At 40.0% G+C, this 16,767-nt stretch overlaps 1 protein-coding gene across 1 annotated transcript; it reads left to right on the top strand.

Annotated features, from left to right (window-relative positions):
- Nucleotides 1-3,492: 3,492 nt before the first annotated feature.
- Nucleotides 3,493-16,218, top strand: ireb2 (iron-responsive element binding protein 2). The gene is made up of 22 exons (XM_008294564.1): nucleotides 3,493-3,557; nucleotides 5,547-5,633; nucleotides 6,035-6,200; nucleotides 6,503-6,640; nucleotides 6,842-7,081; nucleotides 7,438-7,507; nucleotides 7,746-7,929; nucleotides 8,200-8,339; nucleotides 8,494-8,665; nucleotides 8,889-8,989; nucleotides 9,252-9,368; nucleotides 9,568-9,727; nucleotides 10,082-10,217; nucleotides 10,957-11,041; nucleotides 11,138-11,294; nucleotides 11,641-11,765; nucleotides 12,147-12,251; nucleotides 12,400-12,542; nucleotides 12,862-13,009; nucleotides 13,378-13,500; nucleotides 13,837-14,022; nucleotides 14,138-16,218. The coding sequence occupies exons 1-22, from the start codon at nucleotides 3,533-3,535 to the stop codon at nucleotides 14,246-14,248; spliced, it is 2,919 nt and encodes a 972-aa protein (XP_008292786.1). The 5' UTR covers nucleotides 3,493-3,532; the 3' UTR covers nucleotides 14,249-16,218.
- Nucleotides 16,219-16,767: the final 549 nt, after the last annotated feature.

Below are 16,767 nucleotides of genomic sequence, written 5' to 3'. Positions count from 1 at the left end.
ATGAAAGGTAAAAAAAAAACTAAAAAAATACGAGGACAGAGAACAGTTCAGTTTTTCAGGTGAGTCTGCAGCTGCTGTTTGCTCAGGTAACTGTTTGATTAATTTGACGATGTGGTGCATTTATGGTCCCGGTGTGAACGTAGGAATTACAAAAACCGCCATTTAACTTAATGTCACTTCAGTTAACGTGAACACTCACATTTGGAGTTATTTTAATTCTAAAGTCTTACCACACTGATTGTTTTGGATGGAGTCAGGCTTTTGCCTCGTTGTGCTCGTCTGCATCTGAGTGTTCTGTATCTATGTCCTGAGGGGATGGGGGTGAGGTATGTTTTATACTTATTTATGATTTATACGGCTTATTAATTTGTACATTATTATTTTTTCATTTTACACAAAAATGATTCATTTTGTTATCAGTTGCTGCACTTTATTATTTTACATGTATATTTATGTGTGTACACTTTGAGCAACTCATTTACAACCCTGGGAGTAATTTTGATTCCTCCCTGTTATTGTTAATGAGCCTGTCCCAGAGAGTTTATAAAATGCTGCCTACTAGGAAATCAGAGTTACATTAACCTTAAACTCTTTTATGATAGCTAAAGTAAAGGTTGGAAGAAGTGATCAGGTCGTTGAAGCAATAATCACAATATAGTACTTCTGAATTAGTTCTGTATTTAATATCCAAATTAAGTAACACGCTCTATCAGCAAATTGTACATTCATGTATCACATTTTGCAATAGTGTTATGGTTATGTCATCACATCCACTTACGATTTGATAAGAGACAGACAAGATAACAGTGACACATTTATTCTTTACCTGTAAAAGGCAGGCTGCAATTTTTAAAAAATGGTTATCACATTTTTAAAACTATTCAACATCAGCATATTGCCCCTTGTACTTTATAGTACTTTCCAAAATAGCATTCTGTACTCTCTTAACCTTAACACTCTGTTTATTCAATATACCACCAATTTGCACCTTATTGTAAATACTAACAATTTCGTGCATATTTTTGTAAATATCAGTGTTTTAAGCACCTTACTGTTAAAATTTGCATGACAATTGCATGCTCTTTTGTACATTGTTTCTTATCTATCTGTATGTAACACGTGTGAGCTACTGGATACCTTGAATTTCCCCAAGGGGCTGAATAATCTATCTATCTATCTATCTATCTATCTATCTATCTATCTATCTATCTATAGTGGTAGCTTATACTAGAAACTACCACTCAAAGTGTCAGGTAACATAAAGTGGAAGTACTCGAGTAAAGATTACTGCTTCAAATAAAGCATCTTCACAGTAAATACACTTAGTTTTATTAAATTGCTGATACATAAGTGTAAATGTGTATGTAGTGTTAAATGCTGTAAGCTGTGTTTGGAAATTAGTGCAACACAGCAGCAGTTACAAGCCAACAGAAACTTCTTTATCAAATAATAAAATAAATACGACAGATGGTGCATAGTATTGTAGATTGTATCTCCTTCTTTCTAAACTTTAAGAACTACACTTATTGTAAGTCACACTACAGCTTTATCTTGAACGCTGCACACATATAGTCCGAGGTGCCTTGAAGGCAGCACGAGTACACACCTACTCTGTCACGTGGGACCACTGCACGTTTAAAGCCACAGTCACACATATTATTATCATGAGCTGCCATGTGTAGTAATTAGCTGTTTAATAATTATATGTTCATGGATTACGTTTTCAGTGATTCATACAGAGCAATTGTAGTATATGCTTTGTTTTGTTAAAGAGTTTGCATCATCCCTGATATTTTATTTTATAAGCACATACCATACATTATTCATTTTTCCTAAAATTTGCTTTTTTGCTTATTTGTTTTTCTGGAGGCTATAAAGCCAAATATCTCATTTTCTTCTGTGTTGAACATAAGGTTTAAAGTGTGAACTAATTTACATGTGGTACCACATTTAACAAGTTGTTAAACAGAGATGAGCTTTTATTGGGATTATTTTATTTATTATTTGATAGATAGATAGATAGATAGATAGATAGATAGATAGATAGATAGATAGATAGATAGATAGATAGATAGATAGTTTTATTTAGTTGTTTTATGCAACAGGTAATTTAATCATACATGACCACCTTGTAACTTCAGATAACTAAACTCTGGGGGGATCTCTCACCATGGCAACTGAGAAAAGTGTATCTGGTGATCAAACCTGGGAGATCTGCTGGAAAGTTTCAGAAAAACCAAGTAGACCTTGAGCATTCATTGCTTTTCTCACATATTTTTTCCAAGGACAATAGTCAACTTGTTTTAATTCAATGGCTCGAGAATGAGGTAGTGAATTTTTGTACAATGTAATATTTTGTATTCATGTGTGCCTGTTAATGATTTTAAAACATCCTTAGTTAATCCCTCTGCCTATCAGCCGGGGTACACACAGCTTTAGAGCTATACTTTTTGTCTTATCTCACAGGTACTATATTTAATCCTTACAATTTTTCATAACTTTGCAACTCAGGTTGTTCCTAATGACTTTATATTATTGTGTCCCCTGAAATGCATACAATTCTGCATATGCAGGTTTAATAGATGGAACTATTTATTGTGCTCAAATTTGTCATGGATGGAGCCGATCCCAGCTGACTTAGGGCGAAGGCAGTGGACACCCTGGACAGGTCGCCAGCCCTTCGCAGCTCAAAGTAACATGATGTTCAAAGTTGGAAATATTAGATAGCAGTTATATATATATATATATGAATGACATCCTGTCAGAATATGATGAAGACGTGGCATGAGTTTGAGAGTAAAAACATAAATGTACCCACTTTTTAAGACTGTGGAGAAGGAGGAGAAAGATTTGAGGAGGTTTGCGCTTTCTCTCCTGCCTTTTAATGTCCGTAAGCTTAGCTGTAACACATCTAACGTATATCTCTATAATGCATTTTTGAATGACATCTGAATTTTTTGTTCAGTAACAATAGCAAGCAGATCTTGACAAGCTAGATTTAGTATTACTGAAATTTTATGACCTCCAAATAAAACAGAAACAATGTTCACTTTAATGCACTGAAATGATACCAGAATCAAAGGATGGTAAATAAGCTTTATGGATTATGGAAATTGTATGTGGCATAAAATCAATCAATTGTATTAAAGAAAATTATTAATTTTTGTTCTATGAATATTACAATTAACGGTAACTTTCTTGAAGTAGTAAAAATACTTCTTTTTCTGATGACATTTGTTTCCTAACCAAAATGATTTGAAAAGAAGTTAGTTAATATTTTGCTAGAATATCTGATTTTCACAGTAGTTTGTCTTTAGGGACAGGCAGTAGTCCTTGTGTGTTTAATCTGTTGTTTCAGATGAGGGTTCATCCTGTGTAAATTTGTTTTTATTGTTATCTTATTACTAATTGACGAGTGGGCGTGGTCTTGTACCCCTGCGCTCTGATTGGTCACCATCATGCGCTCTGATTGGTCGGCTCTGTGTCGTTTGTGCTGTAGTGAGAACGGGTCGTGTTGATTGCAGAAGTCATCATGGCGCTCACGTCCACAGTCAAAGGTAAAGGGATGTCTTCTGCTAACCTTCCGCAGCGAGCTGTCACTCGAATTGCCTTTCAACCTAAATGACAGGAATCGGTTTAAAAAACCTCCCTTGCCATAAAAAAACGACCTTTCGTTTGCTTTTAGCCACCGTTACATGAAGTGCACCGGCGTCGCACTGTTAGACACATAAAAGCTAACATTAGCTAGCTCGGTAAAGCTCCCTGTACAAGTCAGAGCTGTTAAATCAGCTAACGTCGCACACCAGCGTTGCCTTTGCTCTGCTCGTAATGACACAACTTCAGTGTACACGGCTTATGCTTAAATTTAGTGTTTCTTTTTCTTATCTCTTCAGGACGTTCTCCCGGTAACACGATAAGTGCTCGGCTAGCGAGAGTGTGCGCTACGATAAGAAGCAGAGTTAGCAGCTTGAACCTCAGCTAGCGGTGGAGCTGCTTCGCTCACCTTGTCATCAGCACACATGCAAAGATGACCTAATGTGTAGGGAATACCGAAGACGTTATTGACATTTCTGCTTGGTTAATATTCTCTATATTTGTCCTTACAATGTGTGGTTTTACCGTTATATTAATACGGAGTTAGCCTTTCTGTTCGGATCAGTCGAAAGCGGCATTTCAGACCTCCGTCGCAGTGACACTGACTGGCAAAAAAAACATCCAAAATGATGCTTAGGATTGAAGCTAATTTGTTCTCATTCTTATTTAAGCTGTGAGACAATACTGTGGAGGTTTCAGCCAGCCATCCAACCCACTGTTTGATCAGAGAATACAGTTTTTTATAAGCATTCATCTCCACAGCTAATCCACCACTGTTTTTGTTCTGCTGAGTTTCAGATAGTAAATAATGTTCTGTATATTCCCATGTTGCCTGTTTTGCATGACTGTAATAATTTTTACATACAATTAATATGTGAGCATTACTGCTGGGCCTGACCAAAGCTTCTCAGTGTGGCAAGAGAATTACAGGTTTATTGTTGTCATAAATATTCTTCCTGGTATACTGATGTAGCATACCCTAGTTAATATCTTTTTTTTATTACAGATTTTATTCATAAACATGTTTGAGTAGAGCTGGTTGCACAAACATTGTTTTCTTGTCAGTGTTAGGCCGTGGTAAAAGCTTTGTTTAAAACTGGTTTATGTCTGCCTGGGTAAATTGAGGTAAATTACAGGATTTTGTTGATTCGCCTGCTCCTCCAGCAGCAGTGATAATCTTCCTGCTGCAGTGCCACACCACTAGTGAACGTGTTTAGAGGAAACACTGCAGATGAAGAAGATAAGAAACCCCCAGTGGGTCATTCATGTTGGTGTATTATCAGATTTGTAGGAATTTCGCTGGACCAGTTTTATATGTGTGTTTACATGTAATTGTGAGGGCCTCGACTTTCATCACAGCAGCTTGAAGACATTCTTCCCATTTGCATTTATTTTTGGGCTCATCCAATGTATTGTGTGCAGCTTTTGCTTCAGATGGATCATAAAATGTGTTGTTTTCAAAGGCAGAAACCGGATAGCTAACGTTACAGCATGATGTCCTGTTGAGTAATACTGTGCCAAGATTCAAAAGACCACTCTGGCTACAGGGGTTCAGCATTTGCTTAGCTTAGTTTTTGCATTAGGTCTTTAACATTTAACAGCTACAACATGATAGCCACTAACAATCTCTGCTACTACATGGTAAATGTTAATCAAATATGTGACCACCTGACAAGTTATTTAGGCAAGTTGTATCCTTGTCTTAAGTAACTTGCTTTAAGGAGATCCTCACTAGGTTAATGTTAGTGGTAGTTGTTGGCTTTTCGTTTTTACCACTTTGCTTATTTTTTAAGTCTCGCATAATATCCCTGGTCAGTCAGTCATTTAAGAGAAATGCCAAGGCACATAGAAATATATTTTGAGGCGACTATATGTGGTAATTTCCTTGATTTGTAACATGCAGAGTGGAACTGTAGTTGTACTTTTAATAAATGTTTATTTCCCCTCTGCAGAGCACCCATACAGCCATCTAACTGACACACTGAACGATGGAAGGATCAAGTTCTTCAATCCACATAAATTAAATGATCCAAGATATGGTGAGTTCAAGCTCTCACAGTGGAGACTTTTGCAAGATATTGTGTGTTTAAGAACATTGTGCACTAGACATCGGTCAACATGGTTCACTTCTTAGTTGCTTTATATGCTTGTGTTTAATGCTGCTGTGTCCCAGTGATAGCTGTGTGCAACCCTATGTATATGGAAAGTTTTAAAACCATTTGTAAATATACTTACCTGTAGCTTAGGGTTGTTCCTGAATTGACATGTAAGCTTACATTGGTTTGGTACTTTATATTCTAAACAAATTCTCAATGCATCACTTCTCCAAATGATTCAAAGTTGTGTAACAAAGACTGTAAGCAAAGAATTTAATTTAATTGCACATTGTTTATTTTTGGGAAATTAAGGACAGCACCTGTTTTTTGTTTGATTTGTGTAGACAAGCTGCCTCTATCCATCCGTGTCTTACTGGAGGCAGCAATTCGTAACTGCGATGGCTTTTACACAAAAAAGGAAGACGTCCAGAACATCTTGGACTGGCAGCAGCAGCAGGATAAAGCCGAGGTGCCGTTCTCTCCAGCTCGAGTCCTCCTGCAGGACTTCACGTGAGTTTCAATCGTTTTTACATCAACACTAGTCCCCTGTGCTGTAAAACATGAGATTTAATCAGCTCCCTTTAATTAGACAAATCAGAACAACAGATCGCTGAGTGGTGAGATGTGGGCAAAACAGATGATCTATCAGCAGTTAGCTTATCAGATCTTTTGTCATCATGATTTTTCTTTTCTTCTTTGACATAAACAAGTCATTTATGTTTTAAGTTATGTAAATAAAAAGGGACTGTGAGATTTATCTTATAAATCACTGAAGGAAGGTTTAATTTTTTTCCCTCTGATTTCTTTGACAGTGGTATTCCAGCCATGGTGGACCTGGCAGCCATGAGGGACGCTGTAGCCAAACATGGTGGGGACCCAGGCCTGGTCAACCCGAAATGCCCCACAGACCTCATAGTAGACCACTCGTTACAGATTGATTATAGCAAATGGTGTGTTTGCGTCTATATTTATTTATTGTGTGTTGTAATGAACTAAAGATGCACTCAAGTATGACCTTTGCCTATTGTATCTGTTTATTATTTACCAAAAGTTGAATTGTAAAACAAAAACAACAATGTAATAATTAATACATAAGTAAGATTGTAGATCTGCTTTATTTAGTTTGTCTTTTTTTAACATTTTATCCACAGTGCCATACAGAATGCTCCCAACCCTGGTGGAGGAGACAGTCCAAGCCAGAGCCACGGCCCTTCTCGCTCAGTACCCAGGCCTCCGTCCAGAGGAGGCTCACAGTGTGGAGGCCAGCGGGGCTCCTGTAGTAAAGCTGCCTGCAGCGACTCTCCTGCCTCCCCAGGTCGACCTTCAGCTTCTGTCCAACAGATTGAGAACACACCTCTCCTCTGCCCTTTCCACCTGCAGCCCGTCTCCGAGTAAGATTTGAAGAACATAATGGCTGACAATGTACAATATGAGGGTAGTTTAATTCAAACAACAGTGGAAAAACAGACCTTTAATTTGGAGATTTGTATGGAGAGGATGTGAGCAGTTCTGCATTTGTCTCCTGCTGCTTTTTAATGAAGTCTTCAAAATGCAACACTGCACTTTGTCAAATTTTCACAGACTCATGTTTGTCCTCATGTGTTTTTTTGAGGAGTCACATGGTAATCACTTGTTTTACAGTTTTTGAAAATAGTACATTTAGGTCAAATGAGTTGAGATATTATTACCGATTGGCACAGAGTTCCCCTTTTTTGCATGGTTGTATTGATTTGTTCATTTTTTGCAGAACTGAAACAGCTGTGAAGAATCAGGAAATGGAACTAATCAGAAACAAAGAAAGACTTCAGTTCTTCAAGGTATCATCAAGAGGAAATGCCATTTTATATTTCTTTGTCAGACGGTGATGCATAGGAACACTCTTGGGAGTGTATTTTATGCAGTATAGGCAACATTGTAATCAGAAGGCTGTCTCAATATATAAAGTCAAAGAAGTCTGCATCTGTCTGTGTTACAGAACAGAACAAAATCATATGTTTGTCTTGAAGAGGATGCTCAGTTAAATGTTAACGTTTTTTTATTCTCTTCGCCAAACAGTGGTGTTCAAAAGCATTTAAGAATGTGAACGTGGTCCCCCCGGACGTTGGCACAGTCCACCAGGTGAATTTGGAGTATCTGTCCAGAGTGGTGCAGCTCAGCGACGGTTTCATCTACCCTGACAGCGTCGTGGGGACTGACTCTCACACCACCATGATCAATGGCCTGGGCATCCTTGGCTGGGGTAAAACATTTTTTGACTAACATTTCATTGCAATTGCTGACATTTTTGTTGTAAACTTGCTCAACCAGTTGTCGAATATCTGTGACTTGCACTCTTATTTGAGTGACTCTCCTGAGGGGTGAAAAGTGTTCTAGTGCTTCACATGTTTTAAAAGAAAACTCACAGTGTACAAGAATCAAAAACTGTTTGTCTAAATAGTCAAAGAGATACTATGGTCACTTTGCTCAAAGTGCTTCTTATTTTCTTGTTAATTCTTTTGTCTTCCATCAGGTGTTGGAGGAATTGAGTCGGAAGCTGTGATGCTGGGTCAGCCAGTATCTCTGTCCCTTCCTCAGGTGGTGGGCTGTAAGCTGGTGGGCTCCATTAACCCTCTGACCACATCCATAGACATCGTCCTCGGCATCACAAAGGTAGCGCTCCTCTACTTTGTTGAATGTTTTGTCTTTCTGTACAAGTGTGTTTTATCAAAACAAACTACAGCAATTAGAAGTGGACCTGAGCCTTCAATACCAGTGATATAAAAATGCAACGTATACGTATGTTTTGTGTGCTTTTATTTTTCAGCACTTGCGACAAGCTGGTATTGCTGGGAAGTTTGTTGAGTTTTTTGGACCTGGCGTTTCCCAGCTATCGGCTCCTGACCGAACCACCATTGCCAACATGTGCCCAGAATACAACGCCACTGTTAGCTTCTTCCCTGTCGACCAAGTCACACTCGAGCACTTTAAAAAGACAAGTGAGTTAGCCAAGCGCTACTATATGTTATGAGATTTTTAATGTACATTCCAGCTTAGTGAAGCAGCTTGTGTTTTCTGTCTACATTTACTGAATATTTGCTGCTGCATCCAAGTGTAAAAATTGGATGAAGAGTTGCTAGTGTGTAGCACAGTACCAACACCAGATTTTGTCATGGCATTTCGTGGATTGTTACGTTAACGTGTCATAATTCACCTTCCCAGATTTTGCCCAAGAAAAACTTGAATTGTTGGAGTCTTACATGAAGGCTGTAAAACTTTTCCGAAGCTATGAAGACACCTCTGAAGACCCCGAGTACTCTGAGGTAGTTTTTACAACTGAATCCAGTCCAGTCTTGACAATATTTGCAATATATCTGAAACACTACCCTGAAAAGTGCATCAAGAGTAATTATCTCTCTTATTAGTATGTTTCACCAAAACGTTTTATTTTCTCTGAATAGTTTTTAAAGCCTAGAAAAGTAGTGTGACAATCTGAAGTGCTGCATTGTGGTTGATGTTTGCAACAATTTGAAAGAGTATTAATTTGCATAATGGGTTGTAATAAAGCCACTAATGTTTGTGCAGGTGATTGAGTTTGACCTGAGCTCCATGGTTCCCCATGTCAGTGGGCCAAAGAGGCCTCAGGACAGAGTGGCAGTGAGCAGCATGAAAGAAGACTTCCAGAGTTGTCTTGATGAGAAGGTAACATACTAAACACAATAAGACTCATTTTAATATTGATTCTTGTACTCAGAGCAATAAGTGTGGTTTATGTTAACAAGAGACTTGGCTGAGCTTTGGGGTTATAATAACCTAGTTTATAGAGATCCTGGCGATGCTTTGCTCACATCTTTTGTTGCTTGGTAGTTTAAGTCATGCATTTTCTTCTATCTGTCTTCAGGTGGGTTTTAAAGGCTTCCACATCCCTAAGGAGAAGCAGGAGACCTGTGTTCCTTTCCTGCACTGTGGTCAGGAGTACCAGCTGGCCCATGGCTCAGTGGTCATCGCTGCTGTTATCAGCTGCACCAACAACTGCAACCCATCTGTCATGCTGACTGCAGGTACAGGACTTCAGATTTCCTCTCTCGTGTCATGTGTGTATGAGCGAGTCAGCTGGTCATTTTTACAATCAGTAAAGCTTCTTCTAACATGTGAGACTGACAAGCTTGTACCTTTATCTGTCATGTTACAATTCCATTACACAGTCATGTAGTCTCTTATATTACTGACAGATTCTAAACTCTGTGAACATTGAATTTGTGCACGAATGAATGAATGAAATTACAACTGCACCTCCCCACAATTTCTATTTCTTCTTTTACTTACAAAAACTAACATGCTGCTCTGTGATACTTAACTTTCCTGTGTGGCTTCTTACTAACTTGCAGTAATGTAGTGATATTTGTGATCGGCAGGTCTTCTGGCCAAAAAGGCTGTGGAGGCCGGGCTTGTCGTCAAGCCTTACATTCGGACCAGCCTGGCTCCTGGAAGTGGCATGGTCACTCACTACCTCAATACCAGTGGAGTCCTGCCTTACTTAAGCCAGCTGGGGTAAGCATGTATACTTAATGACCACACACACACACACACACACACACCCACACACACCCTTTTAGCACCAAGGCAGTGACCTGGGTTAAAGTGGCAATATCAGGTCTGAAGTGGTGCCACCTGCACTTGAGCAGTCTACGGTTGACCAGCTTTGGTTTTAGTCTTTTGCATTTGCATTGTTTCTTTTATATTATGACTTAATGCATTTTATGTCCTATGTAAAGGAATTTTATTGGCTTGTTGCAAGGAGCAGTATAAATAAACTTCCCTTGCCTAAAGATGATGACTATTTGTTATATGTTTATAATCCCCCTCAGCTATGAATTCTGTTTGTCTGGATTGTATATGAAGTTATTTGTAACTACTAACTGCTAGTCTGTGAGATGAATTCGTGATTAGGTTTCACCATTAAAACATTACAAATGTCTGAGCTAATAAAGGTGTCAGAATCATCTGTAGCACTGTGTTGGGGCTCAAACGATGCATGAAACTTTACCATCACACCTTTGTATGCAGACAGAGAAATATATGTTTCAGTTTAAGGCTGATAATAACTGTGTACTGAGTGTTGTCATTTGCTTTAATAACTGCAGCGTGCTCTAAGAAAGAAAAATATCGTAGAACATGTGTTACATTTCTGCTGTCAAATACAGGGTTTGTGTCAGAACAAGTAACACTAAAGATGCTAAATGTTTTTTTTTTTCCTTTTACACAACGCTGTGTTGTCGTTCATGTGCAGGTTTGAGGTGATAGGTTACGGCTGTGCCACCTGTGTAGGGAACACGGCACCGTTACCAGAAGCTGTCGTAGATGCAATCAAACAGGTGAGATCTTCATAATGCTGCATGAAGCTTTTCATGTGACTCTTTAATAAAACTGATTATTTCACAGTCTAATCTTGATGATATCTTTTGTTTTAGGGGAATCTGGTGGCCTGCGGTGTGCTATCTGGCAACAGGCACTTTGAAGGGCGCCTGTGTGACTGTGTGCGTGCCAACTACCTGGCCTCCCCTCCCCTGGTGGTGGCTTATGCTATTGCAGGCACTGTGGGAATCGACTTTGAGAAAGAGCCTTTGGGTAAGCAAGGCAGCGTCAGGAGCCCTCTTAAGCTGTTTCTGTCAGAGCTGAGGATCACCAGGGGATTTTAGGAATTACACCGAGTGAGCATGTCTTGTGTACACAGGTATCATCCAGAAAGCAGGTGAAAAAAACCAACAGTAGCAATCTTAAGCTAAAGACCAGACCTGGTTTTATCTAGTTTAAAAAAAAAAAACAACTAGAGTATACACACTGAATTTCCACTGATTCGACACTGACGTGAAAAATGTCACTGTGAAGCAGTCAGTGACAGAAAGAGCTATGTTTTGTCATTTAATGAGCTCTTTTATTGAGCCTCATATTGGGCTTCTCCTTGTTCGGACAGGTTTCACATCAGAGGGGAAGGAGGTGTATCTTCGTGATATCTGGCCGTCCAGAGAGGAGGTCCAACAGACTGAAGAGGACACAGTCATCTCCTCCATCTTTAAGGATCTCAGAGGAAGGATGGAGGTTAGGAGATGAGCTTCATTATTTCTTTTTCACTTCCTGACAATGTGTTTGCACTGAAAGCATAGCATGAGCAGCATCAAGGACTCCGTCTGTAGGCCTGCATAGGACGTGTCCAGGACAAAGCGACTGTAGTTACACACATATAATGAAGGAAAATGGAACTGAAGCCTTAAAAAAAAGCCTCTTTTGGTCGCATTACCTCTCGGAGACTGTATTGATTTACATAGAAGCCTTTTGTTTCATCAGACATGTGTGAGACGGACGACTTAAAGTCACTGCTGAAATGCTGTCTGTGTAGACACGTCGTTATCCTGCTGGCTTTTATGTCTGCATATCTTGTGGTTTAATGAAGTGAACTAATGTTCCTGTGTTCTCTTCCAGAAAGGGAACACATTTTGGAACAACATCGAGTGTCCAGACTCTGTAGTTTTCCCCTGGGATCACAAGTCCACATATATCCGTTCACCATCTTTCTTCAGCAAATTGGTAAGTCCTCTGAGCTTTTGTTGTACACATTCATTGGCTGGATGTGAACCACAGAGTATCTCCTGTGTTCCTGTTTGGAAGTAACACTGGAAAGCAGTAAATACGTCTGGAGTTTCAGCTAACTCCTTCTAAATGTTTTTTGTGTCAGAGTAAAGAGGTGCCTCCTCCTCAGTCGATAGAAAACGCTCATGCCTTACTGTTCCTCGGGGACAAAGTGACCACGGACCACATCTCACCAGCAGGCAGCATCGCCAGGGTTAGCGCTGCTGCCAAGTACCTGCAGAGCAAACGGTCAGTCTCAAGCTTCAACCCTCATGAAAATCATTTTTGCTGACAACACACTTCACTGCAAGGTTTAAAATGGCACTCACCCAGGTGCAGCTTTGTGTTCAACAAGATTTTATAGTCCGATAGGCTGACTGAGGGGTGACAGCACCAATTTAAATTTCGATACAGCTGTGGCCTGTCAGTAAAAGGTTCTACTCTCTAAATGAGAAGATTTCACAGAGTGACAGCACATAACAAAGATGTGACTCTTTTCCACTGGGCACAGTTTATCATGGCACAAATTCAAATGCATTTACGTTCTCTTTTCAATATTTTGCCTCAGACTGACACCGCGAGAGTTCAATTCGTATGGCGCTCGCAGAGGGAATGATGCAGTGATGACCAGAGGCACGTTTGCCAGCATCAAGCTCCAGAATCGATTCATCGGCAAACCAGGCCCAAAGACTTTGCACATTCCTTCAAACCAGACAGTAAGCAAGAACTTCATCAGACCAGGGACCTTTGCTTTTACACCTGTGTGAAAGAGTTGTTTTTAGCTTGTTGTTTCTGGCAGACAGCCGCAGCTGTCCATCACAGTTTGTATGACTGTTGGTTAGCCAGGTGTTACATTCTTACTGTGGACTTGTAAAGCTGGGAGGCTAACGAGTTGTGTGTGGAGGAGGGGGCTTGAAGAATGGCAGAAGTAGACTCTTAGTTTTTATTTTACACCTCTGAGTTTATTACAACCACAAAGCACAATAAAAATACATTTTCACTGTATGAGACCTTTGATAATGTGTTGTTTCTGCCACATGAGAGTTGCTGCTGTAACTTCCTCTCTTCTTGTGTGTCTGATCAGCTGGACGTCTTTGAGGCAGCTGATCGCTATCAGAGAGACGGTGTTCCCCTCATCATCCTGGCAGGCAAAGATTACGGCTCTGGAAACTCCAGGGACTGGGTAGCCAAAGGACCATACCTGCTGGTAAACTACCGCATGCTCAGTTTGCTCAGGACTAGCAACAAGCTACAATTTTCACTTTGAATTTTGTGGCACATTTACACCAGAGTAGTTTCATCCCACAACAAGCTGTCTATGTTAAATTAATCTGACTTTAGAACAAATGTTTATTTTCAATGTGACACCTGTTTTTTTTCTTACAATTGAAAAATAATTATTTTGACAACCTTTGGCTTTCTGAGAGATTGTAGAATATGGAAATGAGCACAAAAAGACTTGCACAATAGCATATTCAGTGAAGATCAGCTACTCTACTCCCTCGCTTGCTTTGGCCACTCTTCAGCTTCTGTCTGGTTGCAGGGGGTGCGTGCAGTCATTGCTGAGAGCTTTGAGAAGCTGCACAAAAACCAGCTGGTGGGAATGGGCATCATGCCGCTCCAGTTTCTGTCCGGCCAGAACGCTGACTCGCTGGAGCTCAGTGGGAAGGAGAGATTCAGCATCATCCTGCCAGAGAGCCTGAGTCCGAGGCAGCAGCTCACTGTCAAGGTAGGCAACGCTGCAGATGTGCTGCTTTTTCTTTTTATTTAGTACTTAGATGTCAAGTGCAGTTGTCTTTTAATAATTGGTTTCATGAGGGATTTGTTTCTGTGTTCTCTTGCAGACTGGCCAAGGAAAGTCCTTTGACGTCACCGCTCTTTTTGACACTGAGATGGACATTCTCTTTTTCCAACACGGAGGGCTTCTCAGATACGTTGCCCGGACTTTGCTCTGAAACAGCCTGCAGCCTGATCCCCAACCTGCTGAATGTGCAGTAGGTCCACGAACAGCAGCCCCTCTTCATTTAGTGTCCTCAGCATGGACGACAAAGGCTCACAGAAGCAACACGAGAGCAGATGTTTTGTCCGTTTGAGCTGGATTAGCGTCTCCAGACTTTTGAAAGTCAGTTTAAAGACCTGATGTAAGACCTGTACCAGAGCTGCTTCTAAGTCACTACACGAGACTGTTTCTACATTGGCGACAGCAGTCCTCACAAGAACATAAAAACCAACGCAAGAAGAAATGGTGACATTCACTCAGCAAGGAGATTGGATCCTAGACAACCTTCGAACATAGCTTTTTTGTGTTTAGTTGTTGGCATTCTGAGAGGACTTTTCTTTTATCATGGAAGTTAGCCAACAAGAACGTGATTCTGGTTCTGTTGTCATTTAACTTAAAAACAATCCTGCCGAGACGGGCGAGGTACGATGGCATGAATACGTTGTTTTTAGGGTGCAGTACAACCTGTTTTTTCTCCACTCATCCAAGTCAAGTATTGTGAATTTCAGAAATTTGCAGAATTGATGTCAGTCCCCAGTATTTCTTATTGGGGCCAAACAACGTGATGTAAATTTAAAATGCTGTTAATATTTCTTTAATCAAACATTTTTGCAGAAAGTACACCTGCTTCCTAATAGTCACTTTTTATTGTGAAAAAAAATGTAAACTTCTTTTGTTTGCTGTCACTGGTTAGCACCTACATAAAGATGGCTCCTACTTCAACCGACAGTGCTCTGCATCACATCAAAGGTCAAATAAAACAGTTTTCCAGCACTGAGAGGTTAGCTGTTTCCACTGTTGGTGCTAAGCTAATCTACTGCTGGCCGTAGCTTCAGTCTTAATTTGCACACAATGGGCATCGATCTTCTCATCTCAGCAAGACGGTGAATTATAATATTCCCCGCTGTCACACTAGTCCTTTAAGAGACTTGCTTTAACAACTGGTTTTATTTTTTGACACGTTACTGAGATTTGGCACCAAGTGATAGACTTAAAGTGTAATTGTAGCGCTTTGTCTCTTTTTCATGCCACTGTGTGATGTGCGTCATTGGATGGGATCAGCTCTCAGACTTGTTAAGTACTGCTAAAGCTCCTTGCATGAGGAGACTGTCAATCCATCATGCTGAGAACTGAGTGATAATCACTGCTTTATCATTACCAGCTACATTGCAGTTTGCAGATTTGAAGTGAATGGACACCAGCCCTGCCTATAAAACATCACAAGTCCCATGTGTTGAGGTCCTGGACTTGTCTTTAAGTCATCGTACTTCTTTGTGTCGGCTCTGATTTGACATCATGCATGTTGGAACCACTCTGACTCAGTATTTAGGTAGATAACAGCTCATTCTGAAATCCTCCATCCAGTGTAATAATAACATGGACTGGAGCCTTTGTGCATTTATGTTTTCTAGAGAGCATGACATCGTGCTGGCTTGATAACTTCTGGATTCATACCTGCAGTTGCGTGCAAGATGTCAAAACCATTATCTGCCTGAAACTTTTGCAAAACCGTCCTTCATTTTGAGACTTAGCAAAGACGGTGTTTTGCTTTGTCTGACTGCCAAAACGAGCTGAAGCAAGTAGCGAGCATGTTCTTTGTTCTTTGGGTGCCTCATATAAACACTGGTCTCTCATACGGCTTCATATTCCAGGACACACCTGGTCTTTTTAGTTCCTCAGCTAAGCCGGCCTGCCCGATTTTACATTTTGCCTTCTTAGTTTTAGCAGGTTGTTGTTATTTGTCAGTAATAGCAGGATGAAACATGGACCGAATCGTCTGGCAGTTAGCTGGTCCACTGCTGCTGCTTCTATTATCTCACTGTCGGGAGGCAACGTATGCAACACAATTGTATCGCTGCACACACGAGAGGGTGTCTGTATCTCTGAATCATATTGTAAATAGTTTTTAATAAATGGTAAAGCAAAGCTGGCGCTGTAGTAGTCTGTGAGGAGGGCTCTATTCACTGTCTCAGGACATTTAGGTCAAGTCACAGGGAAACAAATGATGTAATATCTCCTGGTGCGTTAAATGTGAGAAAATTACAACACTCGCATCATCAAGGGTTTGCAGGTATGAACGAGTTTGGATGGAAAGTCCAAATGTTTTACATTCACTAACAAGTTAAAGTCAGAATACGGACGCATGCAGAAGATTAAATGAGACTTTTATGTTTGTAATGAATCCCAAAGCGGCCCCAATTAACCAAAAAGGTTTCTTTTTGCAGAGGAAGATGAGTGAGTTAATAAAAAAGTCTTAATAATACAAATTTGAGCAGTAAAGAGTTTGATAAAGATATGTGCTGAGCAGCTCACTTTATAAATTCATATATTTAGCTTTTTGCACTATTTCTTGTTACTTATTGACCAACATATATACAGATAACAGCTGATATGCTGTAATCAAATATTGATTAATATATTTCCCAATGTGGTTTTACATTTGCGGTCTTAACATCTAATCTATGAACTTTATTG

Source organism: Stegastes partitus, unplaced genomic scaffold (genome assembly GCF_000690725.1).
Source record: "Stegastes partitus isolate 25-593 unplaced genomic scaffold, Stegastes_partitus-1.0.2 Scaffold21, whole genome shotgun sequence".
Classification (NCBI taxonomy): domain Eukaryota; kingdom Metazoa; phylum Chordata; class Actinopteri; family Pomacentridae; genus Stegastes; species Stegastes partitus.
This window is presented reverse-complemented; position numbering and strand designations above follow the sequence as displayed.